The sequence below is a fragment of the Ischnura elegans genome, chromosome 10, assembly GCF_921293095.1.
Source record: "Ischnura elegans chromosome 10, ioIscEleg1.1, whole genome shotgun sequence".
NCBI lineage: Eukaryota > Metazoa > Arthropoda > Insecta > Odonata > Coenagrionidae > Ischnura > Ischnura elegans.
Genome location: NC_060255.1, coordinates 15,638,362 through 15,658,401, shown reverse-complemented (window position 1 = coordinate 15,658,401; position 20,040 = coordinate 15,638,362). Strand labels below are relative to the sequence as shown.

At 38.4% G+C, this 20,040-nt stretch overlaps 1 protein-coding gene across 3 annotated transcripts in view; it reads left to right on the top strand.

Annotated features, from left to right (window-relative positions):
- Positions 1-20,040, top strand: part of LOC124166624 — a 425,295-nt gene that overhangs the window by 394,493 nt on the left and 10,762 nt on the right. For all 3 annotated transcript variants that reach the window (XM_046544237.1, XM_046544236.1, XM_046544235.1), the window contains one exon: positions 19,100-19,299. In XM_046544237.1, the coding sequence (XP_046400193.1) occupies positions 19,100-19,299 (200 nt within the window). The remainder of the gene's footprint in view (positions 1-19,099; positions 19,300-20,040) is intronic.

Genomic DNA, 20,040 nt, shown 5'->3' with positions numbered 1-20,040 from the left:
TTTCTAACTTTATTAAGTCTACTGTTTCTGCAACTCCTTCTTATGTAATCTCTCTCAGTCGGCATAGCCATATTTTTTTGCTTAATGTCCCATACCTGTACTCTATATGTTATCATACTCTCTGTCTTTGTTTTATTTAATCGCACTTTCGTTTACTGCCAATATGTTGGTCGTATAAAATAGAATTGATAGCTTTTATGATAGCTCTTCCCTTCGTAATTCTGTTGTTGATCTCTTGGTTGCCACTTTCGCTTTTATTAAATATTTCTCCTAAGTACTTGATTGTGGTTAATACCTTTAGGCATTTGTTTTTAAGTTAGCGCGATGTCAAAACCAAGGCTATCCACTTTTCTCTTCCTCTGACCACTTCCCATCTTTCATTCCGGGCTTGCACCCATTGCAGATATTCTATTTTGTTATCCATCCACACTTTCTCCGGCCTTTCTCTTGGTCTTCATCCCTCCGGGACCACACAATTTGCTAATTTAGGACATCTTTCGCCATTCATCCTTTCCATTTGTCCTATTTTATCCAATGTCCTGCTTTTTAATAATTCCACTATCGTATTTTAATTATATAAACTACGTCGTTATGATTGTGTCTTGTTCTCCATTCTACTGTTAATTCGTCCTTTGACTGAACCCTATATTTCCCTGAGCACTCCCCTCTCAAAAAATTATAGTATTTATTAAGTCTCGCGTCTTTGTGCTGCAGATTTGGCAACGAAAAAGAACAACCAGGAGAATTTTTTGACTTGTACTGCCTTATTGAAGTACTTATCGGGGAGGGGATGCTGCAAATAGTGCTAGAGAGTAGAATGTTAGGGAAACGAGGGAGAGGAAGGAAAAAAATAGGATTTTTAGATAGATTGAAAGGGAGTAGGCCTTACAGAAAATTGAAAAGGGCAGCGCTGGAAGGAAAGGGAGGCCTCCAGATCACTTCTTGAACACTCCATGGAAACCTACCTTAATCGGTAGAATACCATAATAGTAAATGCCTTATTCTAAGTTGTCTCGACACATTCAGGGAGCCTTAGTCCTGAATATCATTTAGCCTACTGATATTTTATGTCTGCTGTTATCTTTTGCGTTTTGACGTTTCTCCGGAAGCTTACACGCGACCGTTATCTTTCGAGGAAGCGCCGTGGTCGAGTTAATTCTCTGCATTATTGCGTATAATTTAGTGGACATTAAGTCTATTTCATGACATTTGAGTGAAAAATTATCACTGTCTTGTATATCTGGCCGTGACTGAACTTAAAGCTCCTGACTGCTGCACAGTGTTGTCGTCCTATTCTTAAATCTACTTCATTGCTAAATTCTCGAACTAAATTAATAACATGTCGTTTTTTGCGTCTTGATACTTACATCAGTGTATTAAAAAGTCCGCGTTTCATTTTCATTATCTGGAATTTGATTGGAAATTTTGGGTGAATTGAAGACAATATCACGCACGATTCATGAGTTATTTTTTTACTACTTTAGCGTTTAGCGACGTATAAATTAGTAATTAAGAATATATGTCATAGAGTCAGGGTGGAAAAAACGGAGAACTTATAGGTGAGAGGTGTATAAAAAATTGACTGCATTACCAGCAGAATTAGCTTGGTGAAATCGTTGATGATAGTAATTACCACTTTTAAAGTGGGATTTGTGAATATTTTTATGGTGTAAGTTGGGAAAAATTGACAAAACGAGTATCAATGGCACTGAAAAGTTTTAAATCTGAAATTAAAATCTACATGAAAGTTAATTACAAAGATATGGCAATATTTCCAGTGGACATTTAGCGATGTCTTGTTATACTAATATTAATAACTTCCGCCTCATCGTGTCACATATTATTCTAGATCTATCAGAAACGTTTATAATTTTGAAGACTTCCTCGTGCATTTTCGAAATGTTCTAATGGTTGAGCGTCATGGTGACTGGTTGTCATAAAATCAGTCCCCAAGACGAGGAAATTTAAACATCAAGGTAAGGAATGATATCCATAGTTGACTTAAGGGTGTGATTGAGAGATAACAGATTCAAAAATTACTTCTCTCCCTGCAATATGCAGCAAACTAAGGAATCTCCCGTTTTTGCAACGACAGTGGATTCATGATATTGCCTCTCCGATTCTAGCATGAGACGCTTGCTTCATTGGTTATTTCCTGAACTTTCATTTAATTTTCGTAAGTGGCTGTAAGCATAAGAGTAAGAATCAGTTGCGGATACATATGGGGGTATAGGAGGCGCGGACCCCCCTCTTGCGGGACTATACGCAATGCCGAACATTGCAGAACCACAATTGTAACTTTTTTATCTCATTAAAATAGCATTGTATTGTATATGCGTATAATCAGTTTAAAACTGTCGTAAAATTTGCTTGCAGCTTTATTATTTTTCATTACGATAAAAGTATAGATAGCTCAAATTATCTTTTGCGCCCCCCTTGAGTTTTTTTCTGTATCCGTTACTGGTAAGAATGAGCCAAAGACGTCAGGATTCATGAAGTCTCATGTGTATACCATAATTTCATCTTTGATAGTGTTTCATTGAGATACTCGAAGGCCAATGTGGACGGAAGAACCGCAGGGAGAAGGCTGCATTCGTCTTTTGGATTTTGGAGGTTGAATGCACGAAAAATACGCGTCACGTTTCGAATTGGAGTTTCGCAGATAAAACAGACTTGCCCTTTAAACTCCTCTTCGGGAGTTCTCGTGGATCAGAAGTGAGAGAGCCAAAGCATCGCTTACTCATCTTTCACGACTCACCGCGTTGCCAGTCTTTTAATAAACTTGACTCAAAACATCGAATGCACTCTTTGAGGCAGAGGTATTTCTCGTTCTCGATCAGAGACATGAGTTGGTTAGCTTTTCGTTTGAGGGAGAGATTCGGCGAGGTCATTTTTGTCGTAGGCAGCCCTCTTGAGTAAATACGTGCGTATACACGCGAGCGCTCAAGGCGTCTGCTAAGTCCCCAAAAGCTGAGGTCAACATTGAAGTACGGAATTTCGAAAACAAATTTATATGGAATGGTAAAATTTAGCTCATGAAATCCTTTTAAATGGGGTAAATTGAAGTTCTGATAATTCTACCTCTTCCAATTGAAATAAGCAGAATGAAAATATTATCATCATCATTGGTCAACAATCCTAGGATTGGTTTGACGCAGCTCTCCACTCTATTCTCCTATCAGCTAATCTTTTCACACCTACGTATTTCTTATCTTTCACATCTCTCTTTACTTGTTCCATATATTTTGTTCGAGGTCTTCCTTTTCCATTCTTGCCTTCCACTTGCCCTTCGACGATTGTCTTCATCAGGCCATCATGTCTCAAGATGTGGCCTATAAGGTTGTTCCGTCTTCTTATTAAGGTTTTCATGAGGCTTCTCTTCTCTCCTACTCTTCTTAGGACTTCCTCGTTACTAACTCGGTCAATCAATTTGATTTTCATCATTCTTCTGTAGCACCACATTTCGAAGGCCTCTATCCTTGCTTTCTCCGCTGCGGTCATTGTCCATGCCTCACTTCCGTATAGGAGCATACTCCAGATGCTCCTATACGGAATGAAAATATACTCAAAAGAATTGCAAACAAAAGTTTGATTCCCTTGCTCTACGATATATGTAGGCATTATTATTAGGCTACCTACAGCAGGGGTCATTTGCGCCATGAGGAAAGGGTAGGGGAGTAAGATTAAAGATAAACCCGGCGTTGGTATTAGCCCGCTCATTACGAAATTCGCCAAGGGGACACGGCTGAACGTCCCATCCAACGGACGGAGTGCTGTACTTGAAGTGCCCTCCACGAAGTAGGGATCAGATAATCTCCGAAAAATCCCCACTCTCGCCGATGAATGAACCTGGACTCACGGAGTGGGAAGCCGGCACCTTAGCCACCACACCAACCCGATCCCCGTCTACGCTAAAATTCATCTGTGAAGAACATGCGTTTGAAGCGAAAGATTTTTAGCCAGGATATGAACCCGGGCCCACGGAGTGGGAAGCCCAGCACACTAGCCACCCTACGCTAAAATTCATCTGTTGAAGAGCATGCGTTCGAAGCAGCCGATTTGTCAACCAACTCGCGTCATTCACTTATTTGAGATCAATTTTAAGTGCGATCGTTTGCAGCATTTTCATTATTTCTATGCGCTCTGATAAAACGGAGGAAAAAATGCATTAAATCTGGCAACCATGTGGAGTGGGGGGTTAGGGGGTAGTGGTGGGGTGGGAAATGTGTCTGCTCACTCACCGTGTGGGGTTTAAACTTCGCAGTGGGGATGTGACGCAGCGGGTGTAATCTTGGCACGGAACTCGAAAACGCAGACCGTCCCCTGTCTGCTCGTCGGCCTTACTCAGTCTTCGGCCGACTTCGGACTAGTTCATCTTCGTCTCCGTAGGTATCGTCTGTCCACAGCTGGATTACTTCCCTTGAGGTCTGTGTGGAATCAATTTTGTAGTCTTTCAATTACGGTTGTTCATTTTCGGATGAATATTTTGACGGTTTCATGTCATTTGATTCATTAATTTAGACAAATTTAAATTATATCTTGTGTGATATGCGACACGATGTAGTGGAAGTTATTAGTATTTGACTATTAGGCTATTGCATTATTTATACTGAATTTATATTCACGCGACGCGTTTTATTGTGACTATTATTTTTTCAAGTGTACTTGATAATGTTGTTGTGGCAAGGAATCGCTTCGTGTGAAAATAAATCCAGTGGAAATATTGCTATGTCTTATTTAACGAACGTTAACTTGTTAAGTTCGTCTCCCCCGATGGTACTAGTTAATTGTTTGTTTTATACATGCTGATGATCAGTCGCTCCCTGCCCAAAACCCTAGAGGTGTTAGCAGGGCACTGCGTAGAAGCACGTCTAATATGGTCAGCATTGATTGATTTTTTCGTCGTTAAATTACGGTAGTTGACTGCGGAATGAGTCTGGTGCCAAATATTTGTCACGTGAAGCATTATTTGAGCCCGTAATAGCGTATTCAGTTCGTGTTCTTGCTCGCAGTTTCAGCCGGTTGCAATTAAGATCTGTCGTTGGTAATTTTTTTGCCTTTTCACTACGGCAGTTGAGGGGGTGAATGTTCTGCCGAAAAATGTCGTGTGTCCTCTTTCAGTTGAAATTAAAATGTTTTGTAGATAATTTTTTTTCGTCATTTAATACCAATAGTTTATTTTCGAGGGAGCGCGGTAGCTTAATAGGTAGATCACTTAGCCTCTGATAGAGGAATCTCGGGTTCAAATCGCGGTTGAAGTCTTCTTCGCGGTTGAAGGCATCACAAATTCCCGAGCTGGCCCATGGGAAAGAGCTGGCTCCCTTACCCTGAATGCGTAAAATCCACATACCTGTTGCCTAGTTCAGGGCGAGCTCTACCCGCACATATCCAAACCAAGCTATAGGGTTGAATCTCTGCGTGAGATTTAGTTGATTTTCGCATGTATATTATATTAGAAATATCTTCTGTAATTTGCCAATTTAGCCAGCAATACGTTTTGTAGAATATCTTCTCCTCATGTGCGAGTCCTCATCTGTGTAACAGCTTCTTGTTTTTTTTTTAAATTTTTATCATTAATTTATTGTCTGCACCGTAGGGTAGTAATTTTAGAAGACAGTGCTATAGACGAAAAATCTTGTATGAAGCATTCATTGAACCAACTGCAGTTATTCAGCCCATGTGATTCGTTTAGTTTACAGCGACAGGGGAAGGCGGATATTGAAGAAGGTAATTCGGATAGGTCATGTCCTTAGAGAGAAGTATTTTCTTTAACCACACCCTTCACTAGCTACTACTAGCCAAATGAAGTCGCCAAGACCGAAAATAAACTTCTACTCATGTGCCAGAAATGCTTTAGCTTACTGCAGAGTGCTCTAATTATTCTAATGCCTTATATATCATCTCGATAATGCCGTTAAGTGGGTAAATAACATTACAGTGATGTTTTATAGGCTGCTAGATAGTTAAATACGAAAGAATCACGAGCATTTGCGTTCGAGTTACTGAGTTTCACATTCGTGAATTAACACTAAGCGTGTGTCAATTTAAAATTCATCGAACACTCCCAATTCTATATGTTAACTAGTCGTACCTAATCATTTATAGACAGCTAGGTTAACTATTGAGTGGTTCAAGATTCTTTTCTCTCCTGTAGTTCAATTTGGAGTACGTTAGCGTCGAAAAAACAATCCAGGTTGTTCACTTTCTTTTATGTTGCTGATATCAATAACCGCTCTTGTGTCCATTCAATTCACAGCAGTACATGATGCATATTGAATTGCGCCTTCGCACACTTATGAGGTTCTGTTATTTCATTTATTGTGTTATTCGGGCTTTTAGTGTACTTTCTTCCCTTCAGTAAATCTGTTATCTTGGGCAGTGTGTGGTTTTTGCTGAAGTTGAAGCTGAAATCTCCTTTTCTGTTAATGGGAGCTCTTGCTTTTTTTGAATTTTTAATGCATTCGAGGCACTATATTTTTTTAACACCGCGAAGCAATTATTACTGACCAAACAGAGATCTCCTTCCTGGAGCTTGGTGATGATTCTCTCGTGTTATCTGATGTTTTCGTCTCCTCGGGTGCTGTAGTGTGAGTGTAGAGGCTTGACGGAACTGTGTGAAAATAAAGAAAGGATACAAAGTTCCACCGTGACGAAATTAATGCAATATGCTCACACGTCGACGACAGATATTTTCACTGCTCTATACCTGTATATCGAGAATATTACTTCGTCATTTGCGCATATAAGTATTTAATTACTGATCAATGTTGATTCAGTTTTTTTCTAAATCCTCGTATCCTTTTACATAAAGTGATGTAAGTAGATTATTTTCGTGAATAAGTTGTTTTCGTAAGTAGGAGGACAATGGAATTATTGGTCTGAAATTAGTATTTATTAATTAGTTTTGTTGTATTATTCGGTGTGAATTCCATTACTTCAATGGTTGCTGAAATTTTCATTAGGTGGAAAAAATCACTTAGCATTTCACCTTTTAGAGCTAAAAATGTTATTTGTTGCTGAATTACTCCTCTACTACAGACAGTACTACCTACAGATGTTGCAGTTAATGATATAAGCTTCAAAACTACAGACCACTAGAGCGGTTAATGATATGCGCTACTTAAGAGAAAGTGAAAAACCTGGATTGTTTTTTCGACGCACACGATTTTTTGTTGCTGAATGTCTCCTGCCTCGTGACTCCTCCTACCTTAGCTACATAATCCCCGCATTCTGCTGCAGGCAGTTTTATTATTTGAAGGAGTCATTCCTAAACGGTTATCTTAGGTGGATGGACAGCACCGGTGGGATAATATTCACCATTTTAACTGCCGACTTAAAAATTTGTCATAAGCCCCAATGAATTGGATTGCCCGTTGTTCGCCTGTTGTTGCTCAGCTGATCGCCGATGTGGGTTACGAATGGGAAGTTTTCCTTACCTTGATGGGCATGCCAATATCTTCCCTATTCCCCAATGCTAGTTTATTTGACCAATGCAACTCGGGAATTCAATTTCTTCTGTCGGCGTCAGTGATGTGCCGCTGTGCTTCGCAAATTTATTTCTGGACTTCAGTTCATGCCATATTGCTTTTTATTGCATATTATTGGTGTATTGATTAATACACCAATTTAAAGGAAATTCTTATTTTCAATTCTAATTAATTTTTTCTTAGTGAAAAATTCAAAAATCAAGAAACGCGAGTGCAATAAATGTCACAGTGCACCATTAAATTAGCCGTTTTGTCAACTTAATGAACTTTGTAACTCAACTTAGGGAAAACTAATACGTCTACAACATTCATCTTCCACAATAAGTTGCAAACATTAATGTAAATAAAATGGATTTTTCGTGTTTTTAGAACGCATATTTTGTTGTAAAATAATGAAAATGTTTAAACACTATCTAGTCCTACAGTTTACCTCGAAGGAAAAAACTGATAGAAACACTTCTTAATTTATTTGCAATTTTTCTATGAATTGGGGATCAAATTTCCTTTAAAAAGGACGTATTATTAATCATTATGGCATGCTTTGAAGTCCAGATATGAATTTGCAATGTACAGCGGCACATCATTCTGACGCTGATAGTAAGTTAATCTTTCTCATTCACCTGTGCTCACGTTCCGTACAGCTCATTTCCTCGCTGCCCCTTCGTATTTCGCATCTCTACTCAGCGCATCTAAAGGACGTAAGTTTTCGCAAGGAATGCAATGTCGCCTATCTACTTAATTGCGTTGCGTTCGCTGCGTTGAGATTCCTCTCCCCAATTCCTCTAAATTTTTTAGAGTTGCAATCCTTAGTGAACTCCCAAAAAAATAAACCCTGCCTTGGCTCTTGACTCTCCACAGGGTGAGAAGGATTTTCCTTCTATTTTTCCCTTTCATTATTTTCGTTTTGACTTTGCCCCGTACGGACAAAATTACTCGTAAATGACATCGTTTTCACGTCCGTAACTTTCACGAGAAGACTTTAGTCTGGGCAAAATCAATTTACGCTGTCAATATTAGCATTGGAACAGGTCAGAAAAAAATGAGGTCAAAATATTCAATTTTCAGTCAATTTTTTAGCGCGAGGAGTTACATTATTAATTTGATTGATTATGGAAGTCGTGATCAGTTAAAACTCAATGAATATCTTCTAACAATTGCAGGCAGTAGAAAATAATTAAGGGCATGTATAGATCATAGCTAATTGCATGTTAAGGTGCGTATGTTTTAACAAGATGGTGATGATTAATCATCGAAACTGCTAGTCCACCAGAAATCGGCCAATAACGTGATCAACAGAAAAAGTGTATGGACGGAGGCGAGTAATGCGTAGACTATTCGTCCATTTGACCTTTGAGCACCTGTTGCCAGCATCGTGGTTTCTCTTCTATTTCGAGTTTTGACCTCGTGGCTTTTAATTTCATGTCTGGACTTATAATTTCCGGGTATATTTGATTTAGAATACAATAGAACTTAATATATGACAAAAATATATTTATCAGCTAGGAAAACGTATGGATACACACAAAAACCTTTTGATTTTGTTAATTGTAGCACAATATTCAGTTAATTTGCAATATTTAATTTACATGTAGCAACATTTCACTGTATTTATTTTTGAATTGACTTTCATTTGTATATTTTTTTAATCGCCTGATAATTGATGACGTACTTCGTAAATTTTAGGGCAGTAGCCAGGAGACATGATTCCCGTTTATTTCTTGCTTATCCCTGCATTAGGTTGTATTGCATGAATTGGCCTGAAGGCTTCTTCTCGCATAATTTTTTTAGATGCGAGGCAGAAAAAAAACTCCATTTAAATTTTCAATATGCACTCCTTCACTGCCAAAGCTTTCCGTATTCCTAATCCTCAGAATCGTACGTTGCGGAATCTTGCGTCATTATTCCCTTCTCTAGAAATATCCCACTTTACTCGCCCAAATCGTCACGATCTGCCACGAGTATTTTAAGGAATCGGGGATTTTCTTTGAATCACTTCCCTCATCTCGCTGAATGGCAGTAAAGCTTATTTCAGTCGTTAATGCCGAGATTCATTGCGATCCTATGATTAAGGCAAATTCCTGAACTGTCCGTTATTCTTAGAGCATTTTTAGCCCTGCTTTCAGCGTGTTAATTTTTCACTATGGGCTCATGAGCTATAAAATATAAATTTTACCAGCCGTAGTCGATTATTTTATTTCATATTATGATAAAAAAGTTGTCTAAGTTTATTAAATTACTTTATTTTTACCTCAATGATCAGTGAGAAAAATTTTAATGCTTAGAAATGAAATAGCTGGACTAAATGTTTTTTGTTATCTCGTGCTTTTTACAGTTTCATCGTTCCTCAAGATGATTCGAAATATTTTGTACCTTCCATTTGGGTGTAATGAGGTATGAAATGAGCTCATGTTTATGATGGCATGATTGTATGCAAGTACATTTGAATCACAGTTGCAATTTTCAGGTGACCCTCACCTGCCAATTTTAGCTATTGATTTTCAAAATTGTCGAAAAACGTTACTAGCGATGCATCTTAGTAAACTTTTTCTTTTTTCCTCTAGTTTATGTGGTACTTTGGTGATGAACGAATAATTATTGCTGAAGCCTGCTTTGAGAATGTGGCTGATTTAATGAATATTAATTAATGCTATAAATACCAAGTTTATGCTTAGTAATTATTGTCATATCTTACTGCTTATTGAAGAGATTTCTATAAAATGATGAAAGGATATTAATGAGAGACAGTCATTTCAACTCGTTGAGGTATAAAACTTATTTTGTAGGAAATAAAGAAATAGAACTTTGTAAGGTTCACTATAATTTTAATATGGGCACGACCCGGGTTTCGTAACGTGGTTACATCGTCAGGTGACTGACCTTGCATTATGCTTATTATTATTGTACTGATACGCATTATACAAGATCACCTGACGATGTAACCACGTTACGAAACCCGGGTCGTGCCCATATTAAAATAATAGTTAACCTTACAAAGTTTTATTTCTTTATTTCCAATATGGAGAGGTTTCACAAAGTAAAGCCTGAAGTTATTAGTTGTATTGTAAGTTTGGAAGGCGCGGAAAATTCGTAACACTATCAAACACAAGAAATGGATTCAGCAAAATGCATCGATATTTTTACATGATAACGGATAACTCATTGTAAATTTGGAAAATAGCAGGTAAATATGAAATAACTGATAAGCCGGTTGCAAACAAACGAGTTCAGTAGCCGTGAAGAATGCCCATGGAAATTACTGAGATTCTTCCCGCCTGCCTTTTGCCAATCCTCCTCGCCACTTATTCTGTATTCCGTGGACTCTTTCAGTCGTTCGTGCTCCGACGTATCTTTACAACGTTCGGATATCTTTCCCCAGCTTTCCATTTTTACCGAAATTATCCTTCCCGAATTAGAAGGTTCACATTTGGCATATTTTCACCTCAGAACGTCCTTCTCCGCACGATGCGTCTTGCGTGCTTTCGTTTTCTCAGCTCTCCTTTGATGAATTCGAGTGATATAGGAATGCGGGCATCCCTTCATCTGGACCGAACGTATTTTGCATTGAATTGGCTCCTGAAATCTCCTGAAATTTTGTTTAAATGAGCGCCTCCTCTGATTTTCTCTCATCATCGATTGTGACAAGAGTTTATAAAGCAAATAAATCCATATTTTTCTTTTTTTCTACCGTTTTCCTAAGTCTCGAGATATTCTTGGCGAGATAAAAACGGCTTTAACACTTTCAAAAATGATTTGATGACGTAAATGACTCTAGCCGTGCCCCTAGAGTCAGTTACGTCATACAGAGTCAGTTACCGACTTCCTGCTTATGCGCTACTGCCATTCTTCGCGAATCCGTCTCACATGGTTTGTTGTTGTTAGCTCTCTAGTGAGCCATTATTTTCGTCAAGGATCGAACATATCTAAAGGAGCTAATGAGCCAAATCTCCGGTGATGTCACTTATGAAATGTGAGCAACAAATTTCGATTTTTTTTCATTTTCTAGTTAAGATGAAGATTACTAATTGAGGAAGTATTTTTTTCGTCTTAACCATATCTTTCCCATTCATATTCCCAATTATATCATCGCCTTGAACTTTCTGGTCTTAGTGAACGATCCCGTTGCTAAATTTTTGTAAATTAATGAATTCAATCAATTCAGGCGAGATGTAGTGGAAGTTCGACGTATAAGTATAAAACTTTATTTAAAATTTCCACTGTTATTTTAACGCGTTTTGGCTCGCAGAGCCATCAGCTGTAAAACATTTGTACATCATTTACATTTTATTTTAATATATGATTTCATGCATTACATTTATTTGGCATTATTATACATTCATACATTATGAAATCTGGCAAATCATGAGCGGGAACGATACGTAATGAATGGCGTGTGCTGAGTGATGATGGTTCATTAGATCAACGCCGTTGCCGAGGTTTTTACAACGGCGTCGATTGATTTTTTTTTCACTTGTGATGTTTATGATAGACGTCCACGACCGGAATAAATGATCTCATTCCATCCTAAAATGAAGTGAAAATGTACTTACTGTATTACTGAGGATATCAGAGAATGAATACTAATTAAAATCGTTAAGATTTACGTATTTCTGTTGAACATGTAGTGTGCCAATTCCTAGTGGACCAACAGTTTCGACGATGAATTACCGTCATCTCGTAAAAAAATGTAGGCACCTTAAAATTATATTATCTCAATTTCAACGTATGCCTTTGGAAATCGTCTACTATTTGCATAAGCTATTTGATGTTCGTATAGTGTTTACTATCCACTACTCCCAGTTGTCAATAAATTTATTAATTAAGTAACTTTGCGCTTGAAAATTGACTGCTGATAGAAGATTGATGTCATTATTCATGTGATGATACTTCAGTGATCCTTAACATGAGTTTCGTTGTTAATGTTGAATAATGCTTCCTAAATTCGCTACGCTCATTTCATTTGGGACCTATACTCCATATTCCAACAACGAACCTACCAACGTCCTCACTATCGTAAAGAATTTACCGTGATTACATCAGCTTTTGGTAACTTGCTCCGATGCTTATATTGAGACGGTGAAAATTAATTTTACACAGACTATAATTTTCTACCACTAAGAATTGAAACAATCGCTTAGTGTAGAGGTAGGGGTCGACAAGTAGATGGAATATATTTTGATACGAAAGGAATTTTAGTTCTTTGTGTTTCACTTAAGTTTTGATAAGTACTTACTTCAAGTTAATGTGTGGTTACCGATTAAATTCCTCGAAAAGTATTGCCGGCCGATCAATCCTAGATGAAACTGCATAAAAAAATACAGTACAACTTTCGCTGTGGTTTTCTATTTCGAAATCTAGCTAAAGGGTGAAAGAGCACTTGTATTTATGTTTGAAGGCGATAACATGAGGGGAAGTTACGACTGTTCTGTCGTCTTGGAAACGGACCAATTCCCGCTGGGCCAAATTTCCTCATTCTCTAATGCCATAAATAATTCTATCTTCAGCCCTCGGATGCACTCAGCATCGCGATGGATTTGAGCTAATTTTGGGAACGATAACTAAATGGCGCGAATCGCGTTCGCTTTTCGCTGCAGTTAATTTTTTGCCTTGATGTTTTGATTGTTCATTAAAGGAAATGCTCTCCAAAATAATAAAACTTCCTTAGTGACATTTTCTTAGCATCGGTCATGGAAAATATGTAAAATAAGATGGTTTCTTGAATAATTGACAATTGTAGATTAAAATTACCTCCACGAGGGCATATTTTCAAATAAAATATGCCCTCATGGTTTTAACCACGCAGACTGGGGAGGCCCTCATTTAGGAATTAATGCAATGAGGTTACTGCGGTAAAAATAGTAGGCTTCTGGTAGGTGGTGGGTCTCTTACGGAAGTGGCGTATTGGAACACATGTCAGTCGTGAGCAAGTATTTTGGCTCTTTTCCTTAAGTGAAATTTAGGCAATGGGAAGCAGTAAGTGGTAATTTTCTCATAAGAAATTCATTATTTAAAGCTTATTAGCCTATGGAATTAATGAGGAATATTTTCAGCATTTGATGAGGTTGGTTCGAGACATATTTCGGGAATCATCTCATGAAGAGCGTTGAGGTTTTCAGAAAATAATATTATTGAGATGAGGATGGTTAGAAAATTTGAATGTTGCTTCTGGTCGTAATAGTGGTCATTATGAGGTTTAATAAAACTAGGCATGTAACTTTGTGTAATCACTTTTGTATTTGAGCCTTAAAACGTAGGGTTGCAACCATAAAAAATCGCTTCTGGAGATTACTTTAACCGTCATAACCGTGGTCTTAATATACATTATAGTGTATTAATAAAAATTCTGAGGAAAACAGAAGTTAAATTTTACTCATCCTAATTTTTCAGCAAATTACGCAAAGTAAGTATCGCCAGAAACCAACAACTTCGTTTGAGGTGCATTTTTAGAACGGAATTTGTAGTTGAAACTGCTGGTACCAAATCAGTATAGTGCTCACATACACATAAAAAGGATTTATTTGGCGAGGAATGAATTTGAATTGATTGGGGATAGAAATTTTACATTATATAATTTTAATTTGCATTCATTCACCCCATGGATATGAGCATTTTGGATTCAAACAGCACTTCGGTATTCAGGAAGCCAATGAAGTCGAAGCAGAAGTCTATTGGGAAACCTCGGACCATGGCTCGCATTTCTTCGATGAAAATAATTATCGTATGTTTTACTTTTGATGTTCTGGAATTTGACTCAATAGTGTTTCTAGACTTGAGATGGTAACTCCTATTGAACAAGGCTTGCGAACTAATCTCAGTCCTGGAATTAATCTAGCTATGGCGAAAGATTTCTTCTAATAAACAGTGGAAATTTTAAACTTTCTGTAATTATAATCATAACCACATTCATGGAAAGGCAAAACTTCTGTAGTAAATAATGCAAGCTATAATAATGGAAAAATAAAAACCTGTAATGAGTTCTCCCTACAAGTGAAGCCATTAATTTGATTAATCGAGACACCATTTCTATCTCTGGATAGTACAAGAAAAGAACGAAATTTCAATTTTTCTGTTTTGCAGTCTATTTCCTTTATTTTCTTCTCATATTCACGTCGATCTAAGTACGAAGGTAGACGGAGGATATTTTTCACGTCTCCTCCGAAGCTCTTCTCCGAATTAACTTAATGAATTTAGTTCTTAATTTGCTATACGTCACAGTTTAGAATCCCATCCCAAATCACCATACCTATTGAAAATGCCCAGTAGGGCCAATATGGACTTCCCTCTCCCATTTATAATAAGGTTTATTCACTTTCATTCTATCAAAAATCCTATTCTCTTCCTTCCTCTCCTCGTTTACCCAACATTAAAACTCAGTTTTCACTATCCCCTCTCCGCACAGTACTCGCTCTATCCATACTTTGTCTCCTCCGTATCTCATCTAGAAGCTGCCTCTCCTCACCCACCATGTCCAGCACTTCGTCGTTCCTTTCCCTCTTCGTCCATTTCACCTTCTCCATTCTTCGCCACACCCACATCTCGAATCCCTCCAGTCTTCTCAAGTCATCCTTCCTAAGTGTCCACGTTTCCGCACCGTAAAGCGCTACACTACTGATCAAACTCTTCTCTAACGTTTTCTTTAAACTCTTACATAACGATCCTCTCGTAAAAAAATTCCAAGGAAATATTTCCTGTTAGTTGATCTCCGAAGTTTCGGCTTTCACCCCCGTTTCTATCGGCTGTCTCAAGGTCAGCCGCCGCCTATGGTTGGCTTGAAGGTATGGCCCCGCTTCGTCGCGTCGGTAGTCAAAGCGGCCAGGGGCGGGCGTGCTCCCCGCCGTGGGAGAACAGTTCACGCTCCCGTGGCTTATCACCACCCCCAACGCCGTCGCTGCAAAACAAGTTGGTGCGATCGCGGGGGGTGGAACTCAATCCGGGCAGAATGTGGAGATACGGGTGACTCACGTCCACGCTGTTGTTGTTCCGCTGAGACATGTGCCAAATCTCACGCTCTGCTGCCGAGACCTCCGCTCATTGTTCGCTGGGTCGGAAGGCGCGTGTTTTTCTAGACTCCCTCTCCATTCCTAGAGATTTCTCGAGCAACTATTAGCTGCAGAATTAGCATCAATAAGACTCATCTCCATGTTCTCGAACAGCCTCTTTTTCCTGATATATTAATTAGTAGCAGGCCACCCGGCGTTTCTCGGGAAGAATAGTACCCAGAGGAGTGGGAAACTTGAAACCAGTGGCGTAGCCAGGGGGGAATCGGGGGGTCCGGACCCCCCCGAAATTTAAAAATACAATTATTGTCCTTCATAAAAGAAAACAAAATATTGAAAAATCGGGAATTTACCAAATGTTTTTTTAAACAAATTAAGTTTTTTTCGATTTTGAAAAGTGTTAAAATTAGTTTAAAACCCACTACTTAGTGCCCGGTTTTTCAAAAATTTCCCCCCCTGGTTTTGGACCCCCACTCCCCCGAACGAAATTCATGGCTACGCCACTGCAGTTGGAACTTGGAATTCATTGACACAGCAGGATATTTATGTTTTCTCTTTAAGATTGTCAAGAGGTGTACCTTACCTGCAGGATGACCAACCTAAAAAGTTGTATGACGTGAATTAACAAACGTTAATCAGAAAACGACGCGTCGGACGCAATCGAAAGTAGAATTACGGGGTTCTCAATTAAAATTTTTATTTCCATTGTCAACAGTTATCCGTCAATTTGAGCGATGCCAGGCATGATAAAGCTTCGATATAGAGATCCGTAATAATAATTTTAATTATAATAACAATTTTATTTGCTCCTACAGTTTGATTTCACAGGTGGATAACAATGATAACATAGAGAAGGAGCTTTAGGTGGTCTCCAAGGTCATAGGATCAGAATTAAGCCACCATGAAATATCATAAATGTGTCCCTATAAAAGAAAATAATAATGCAGTAAAATATACATGAGCGTTTTAAAGAAATAACATAAAAATAAATGTTCAATTATTTCTTGTGAGAAAAGCCAGTCTTAACATTTTATTTGAAGATTTAGCGTTTTTAATTTAAGGAGGCAGTAAATAAAATAAATTTGTCTCCATGTAAAAAAAACGTTTATATAATGTTAACCTTGGTATGTTTGTTACTACAAATGACTCGCTCCTTAATTTATATTTATCACATCCACTCGGCATATTGCCACTTCTGGCATAAAACAATTTTTGGGACTTTGAATAAATACAAATGCCTCAGTGGCAACAATTTTAGGGCCACAAACAACGGAAATGACTGCATATAAGAATTTTTGGACAATAGTACCCGAATTATTTTTTTTGCAAAACGAGTGTAGGCTTAACTGTGTCCATGTATGCACTGCCCCAGCAGATCATATCATAAGAGAATTTGGAATGAACAAGAGCATGATAAATAGTTTTTTTTAGCCGGAAGTGGTTCGATAGCATGAGATGTATATATGTACCAACTTTGGTCGAAATCCGTGCAGCCGTATGGAAACGTACAGCGAACAGGAAGACATCCTCTTTCATATATGTGTATAGATTTAAACGCATGCTATCCTGAAAGATCATGTTCTATATCTTTATCTACATACTACTTCGCAAGCCTACTCCCAAGACGGCTGTCGACTACGGGCATACAGAAAGCATTACACAGCCGTTAAAAATATTATGCTGGGAACAGAGGCTGCGCTCCAGCTGTAGATTGCTTTAGCAGTTGAGAATAGATATCTTTCAGATCGACACGGAGAACATCTTATTAGAATCCCTGTATTAGTATTTTATAATAATACAATAAACAAAAGGAGAACTAGAGTTCGTATCATGATTAATTGGAGTGCATTTTTACGTGGAATTTTTATTTTTTCTGGTTCCTTTGTATTTTTAATTGATTTTTTTCTTTAAACTCTCCAAAAAATATTTTACCAGTGTAACATCTGACTCTTTATGAACTGTTAAAAAAATATTACATTGCACTCGAAGATCTCACTATACAGTTAAAACGGATGCACACAAAACTAATGTAGTGGAATAGTACAAGCATTACCAACGATAAAAGAAAATTTCGACAAGTGATGCCTATAATGGCCAAATACATGTTATTTTCTTTTGTGGGTAAAGAATGTTATGATCATTTTATGATTTTGTTCGTGAGGTCGCTGTAAAGTAGTGTTATAATCTCCCCCTGCATACTATGCCGAAATTTAGAACACCCTGGCTATCACCTATGCCGCTGGCAAAAGACAAGGCGTAAATAGATGCCAGGTGTAAATGGGGATGGCATCTCGTCTGTCGTTCAATAACCCTTCGAGGTGAGGAGTTATGCTTTTGGCTGGACAGCGTCACTGTTACGTATTTTTAGCCAATCGCCACTATCGTGTTTCCAAGCTTTTATTTGCACGGTGCACTTCGAAGCTTTCTCTTTGCGGGTATGTATTCAGCATAGGTAGTGAAGACGAGGAGATTTCATTGCACTGCGCATAAAGATTCCATTACCACTTGCAAGCAAATTAACTCGTGGTAATACTTAGTGAGTGCTAATAGAAATGCAAAATATTGTGCGGTTGGCTGTATGACAGTGTTGATATTTTATGTAGGCATAGCAAAAGACACTTTCCCGTCGGTATTAATTGAAGCAATCCTTGCACGATAATACTAAGGGATTGAGAGTAATGAATAAACGAATTACGGATTAGAAGCTTAAAATGTGCTAACATTGGCATTTAAAGCATACAAGCATGTAGGAATACAAAGTCTTGTAACGTTTCATTATACGATAGTATTTTGTTCATATTGAAGTGTAGCATAAGAATATTTTTCAATCCGGGTTAACAGAAACGAACTAAACAGAAAACTAATGAAACTTAGCAAATTCTACGCGATGCGTTTTTTTATTTCTATGAAAGAGTGCTCAACCATCTCAAAATTCCAGCACAACAAGAGATTTAGAAGAAAGGCCTCAAGTAGTTACCACAGGTGCCAAACGAATTAGGCTTGGAGCCGCTAGCGACTCCTAGGCCACACGCTAGGCTTACATTTGCATTGCTTGATTAAATGAAAATACAAATCTTACAGAGCGTGGAGAACTTCATATTAGAACTCCACTATATCACCAGGCCCCACAGAAACGATAAATTAAGGGATATATTTTGCCAAACGGATAAGTATGGGAGTTCGTTATTCCTCCGAGCTATGAGGGACTTCAATAAATGCTAGACAGAGCTTCGCTAGAGCACTTACCGTTAACAAATATAAACAAATAATGTAGACAGCATTCGTTAACAAATAAAACGTTCCGTTAACATTTACAAAAGGAGTAAGAGGTGGTGGCGAAGTAATAATACAATGTTTACATCAGAGTAAAAAAAATACAACGTCCTAACGTAACATCGCCACGAAGATTCGATGCCACGCCTCTGTAGAGAGTTTAGAGTTTTTATTCACAAAATGTGAGAGGTCGGAACTAAACGGTAAAATATTAGTTGCTTTCCAGATTACCAGTTATGTAAGTTAAACTTATCTTCTTATCTTCTTCAGCGATCTTTTCTGTATTTAACTTTTTGTTGTTTATCCATGTGATTGACGCTTTCGTCCTTCATTTTTTCGTAACAGGAGTTCCACTAGCGGCGGCCACGCCCCTCCACCCGCTGCACGGTCTCTCGCAGTCGATCCACGTGCACCCGTCGGCGGCCGTCGCGGCGGCGGGTCCCGTGTCAGGGGCGCAGGGGGGTGCGCCCGCAGCCGCCCCTGGATCGGACGGAGGCTCGCAGCGAAGGCGCAAGAAGAAGCGCCGGAGGAAGAGGAAGCGAGGGGTAAGCAAAACTACTTTGTGCACAGGGATGCCGACTTACAAAAAATATTGGGGGGGTCAAAACCGGGGATCTTGCCCCGGGAAATTTCACGAGTAGTGAGTTTAAACTCGATTGTTTCAGGCGTAACTTTGTGTAAATCCATTGTAAACAATAAAAAGCCATGATACTTTTTCACACAATTTTGCTTGGAGGAGTTAGAGATTTGGAAGCACATCAGGAATGGAATTTTAGCAAACAATTATCATTATCTACTTTTCACAAAGAAATATTCGGCAGTAATATGTACACGAGGCAATAAAACACATAAACCACGCATGCATGTTATCAACGGCCGCGAAATGTCGGGCAACAAACCGCATAATTACCCGTGGCTCACCCGAAAAAATATCACCAACAGCTGCTGAAGAGTTCAGTGTAAAAGAAAGTTATTTCTATGCCTTTTTTTCCTACTACATATTATCGCTGTGAGGTGTATGACTTATCATTTGTTGTCCTCATTTAAAATTACTTAACCTCTAAGTGACCTTGGCCTTAAGAGGTGCAATCTATGTAGGCCACTGATTCCTTGGCGTATGGTCACCAAACGTATACTTTTCTTCCTGTTACCCGTGGTGTTACTCTTACAGAATGGCTAATTTGAGTTGAAACTCCGTTTAGTTTTTTTTTCAATGTTTGTGTAGGGATTGAAACAAAGTATTGTCGTCGTGAATATGCTAAATTTGTTCTAAGTTGATCATGATA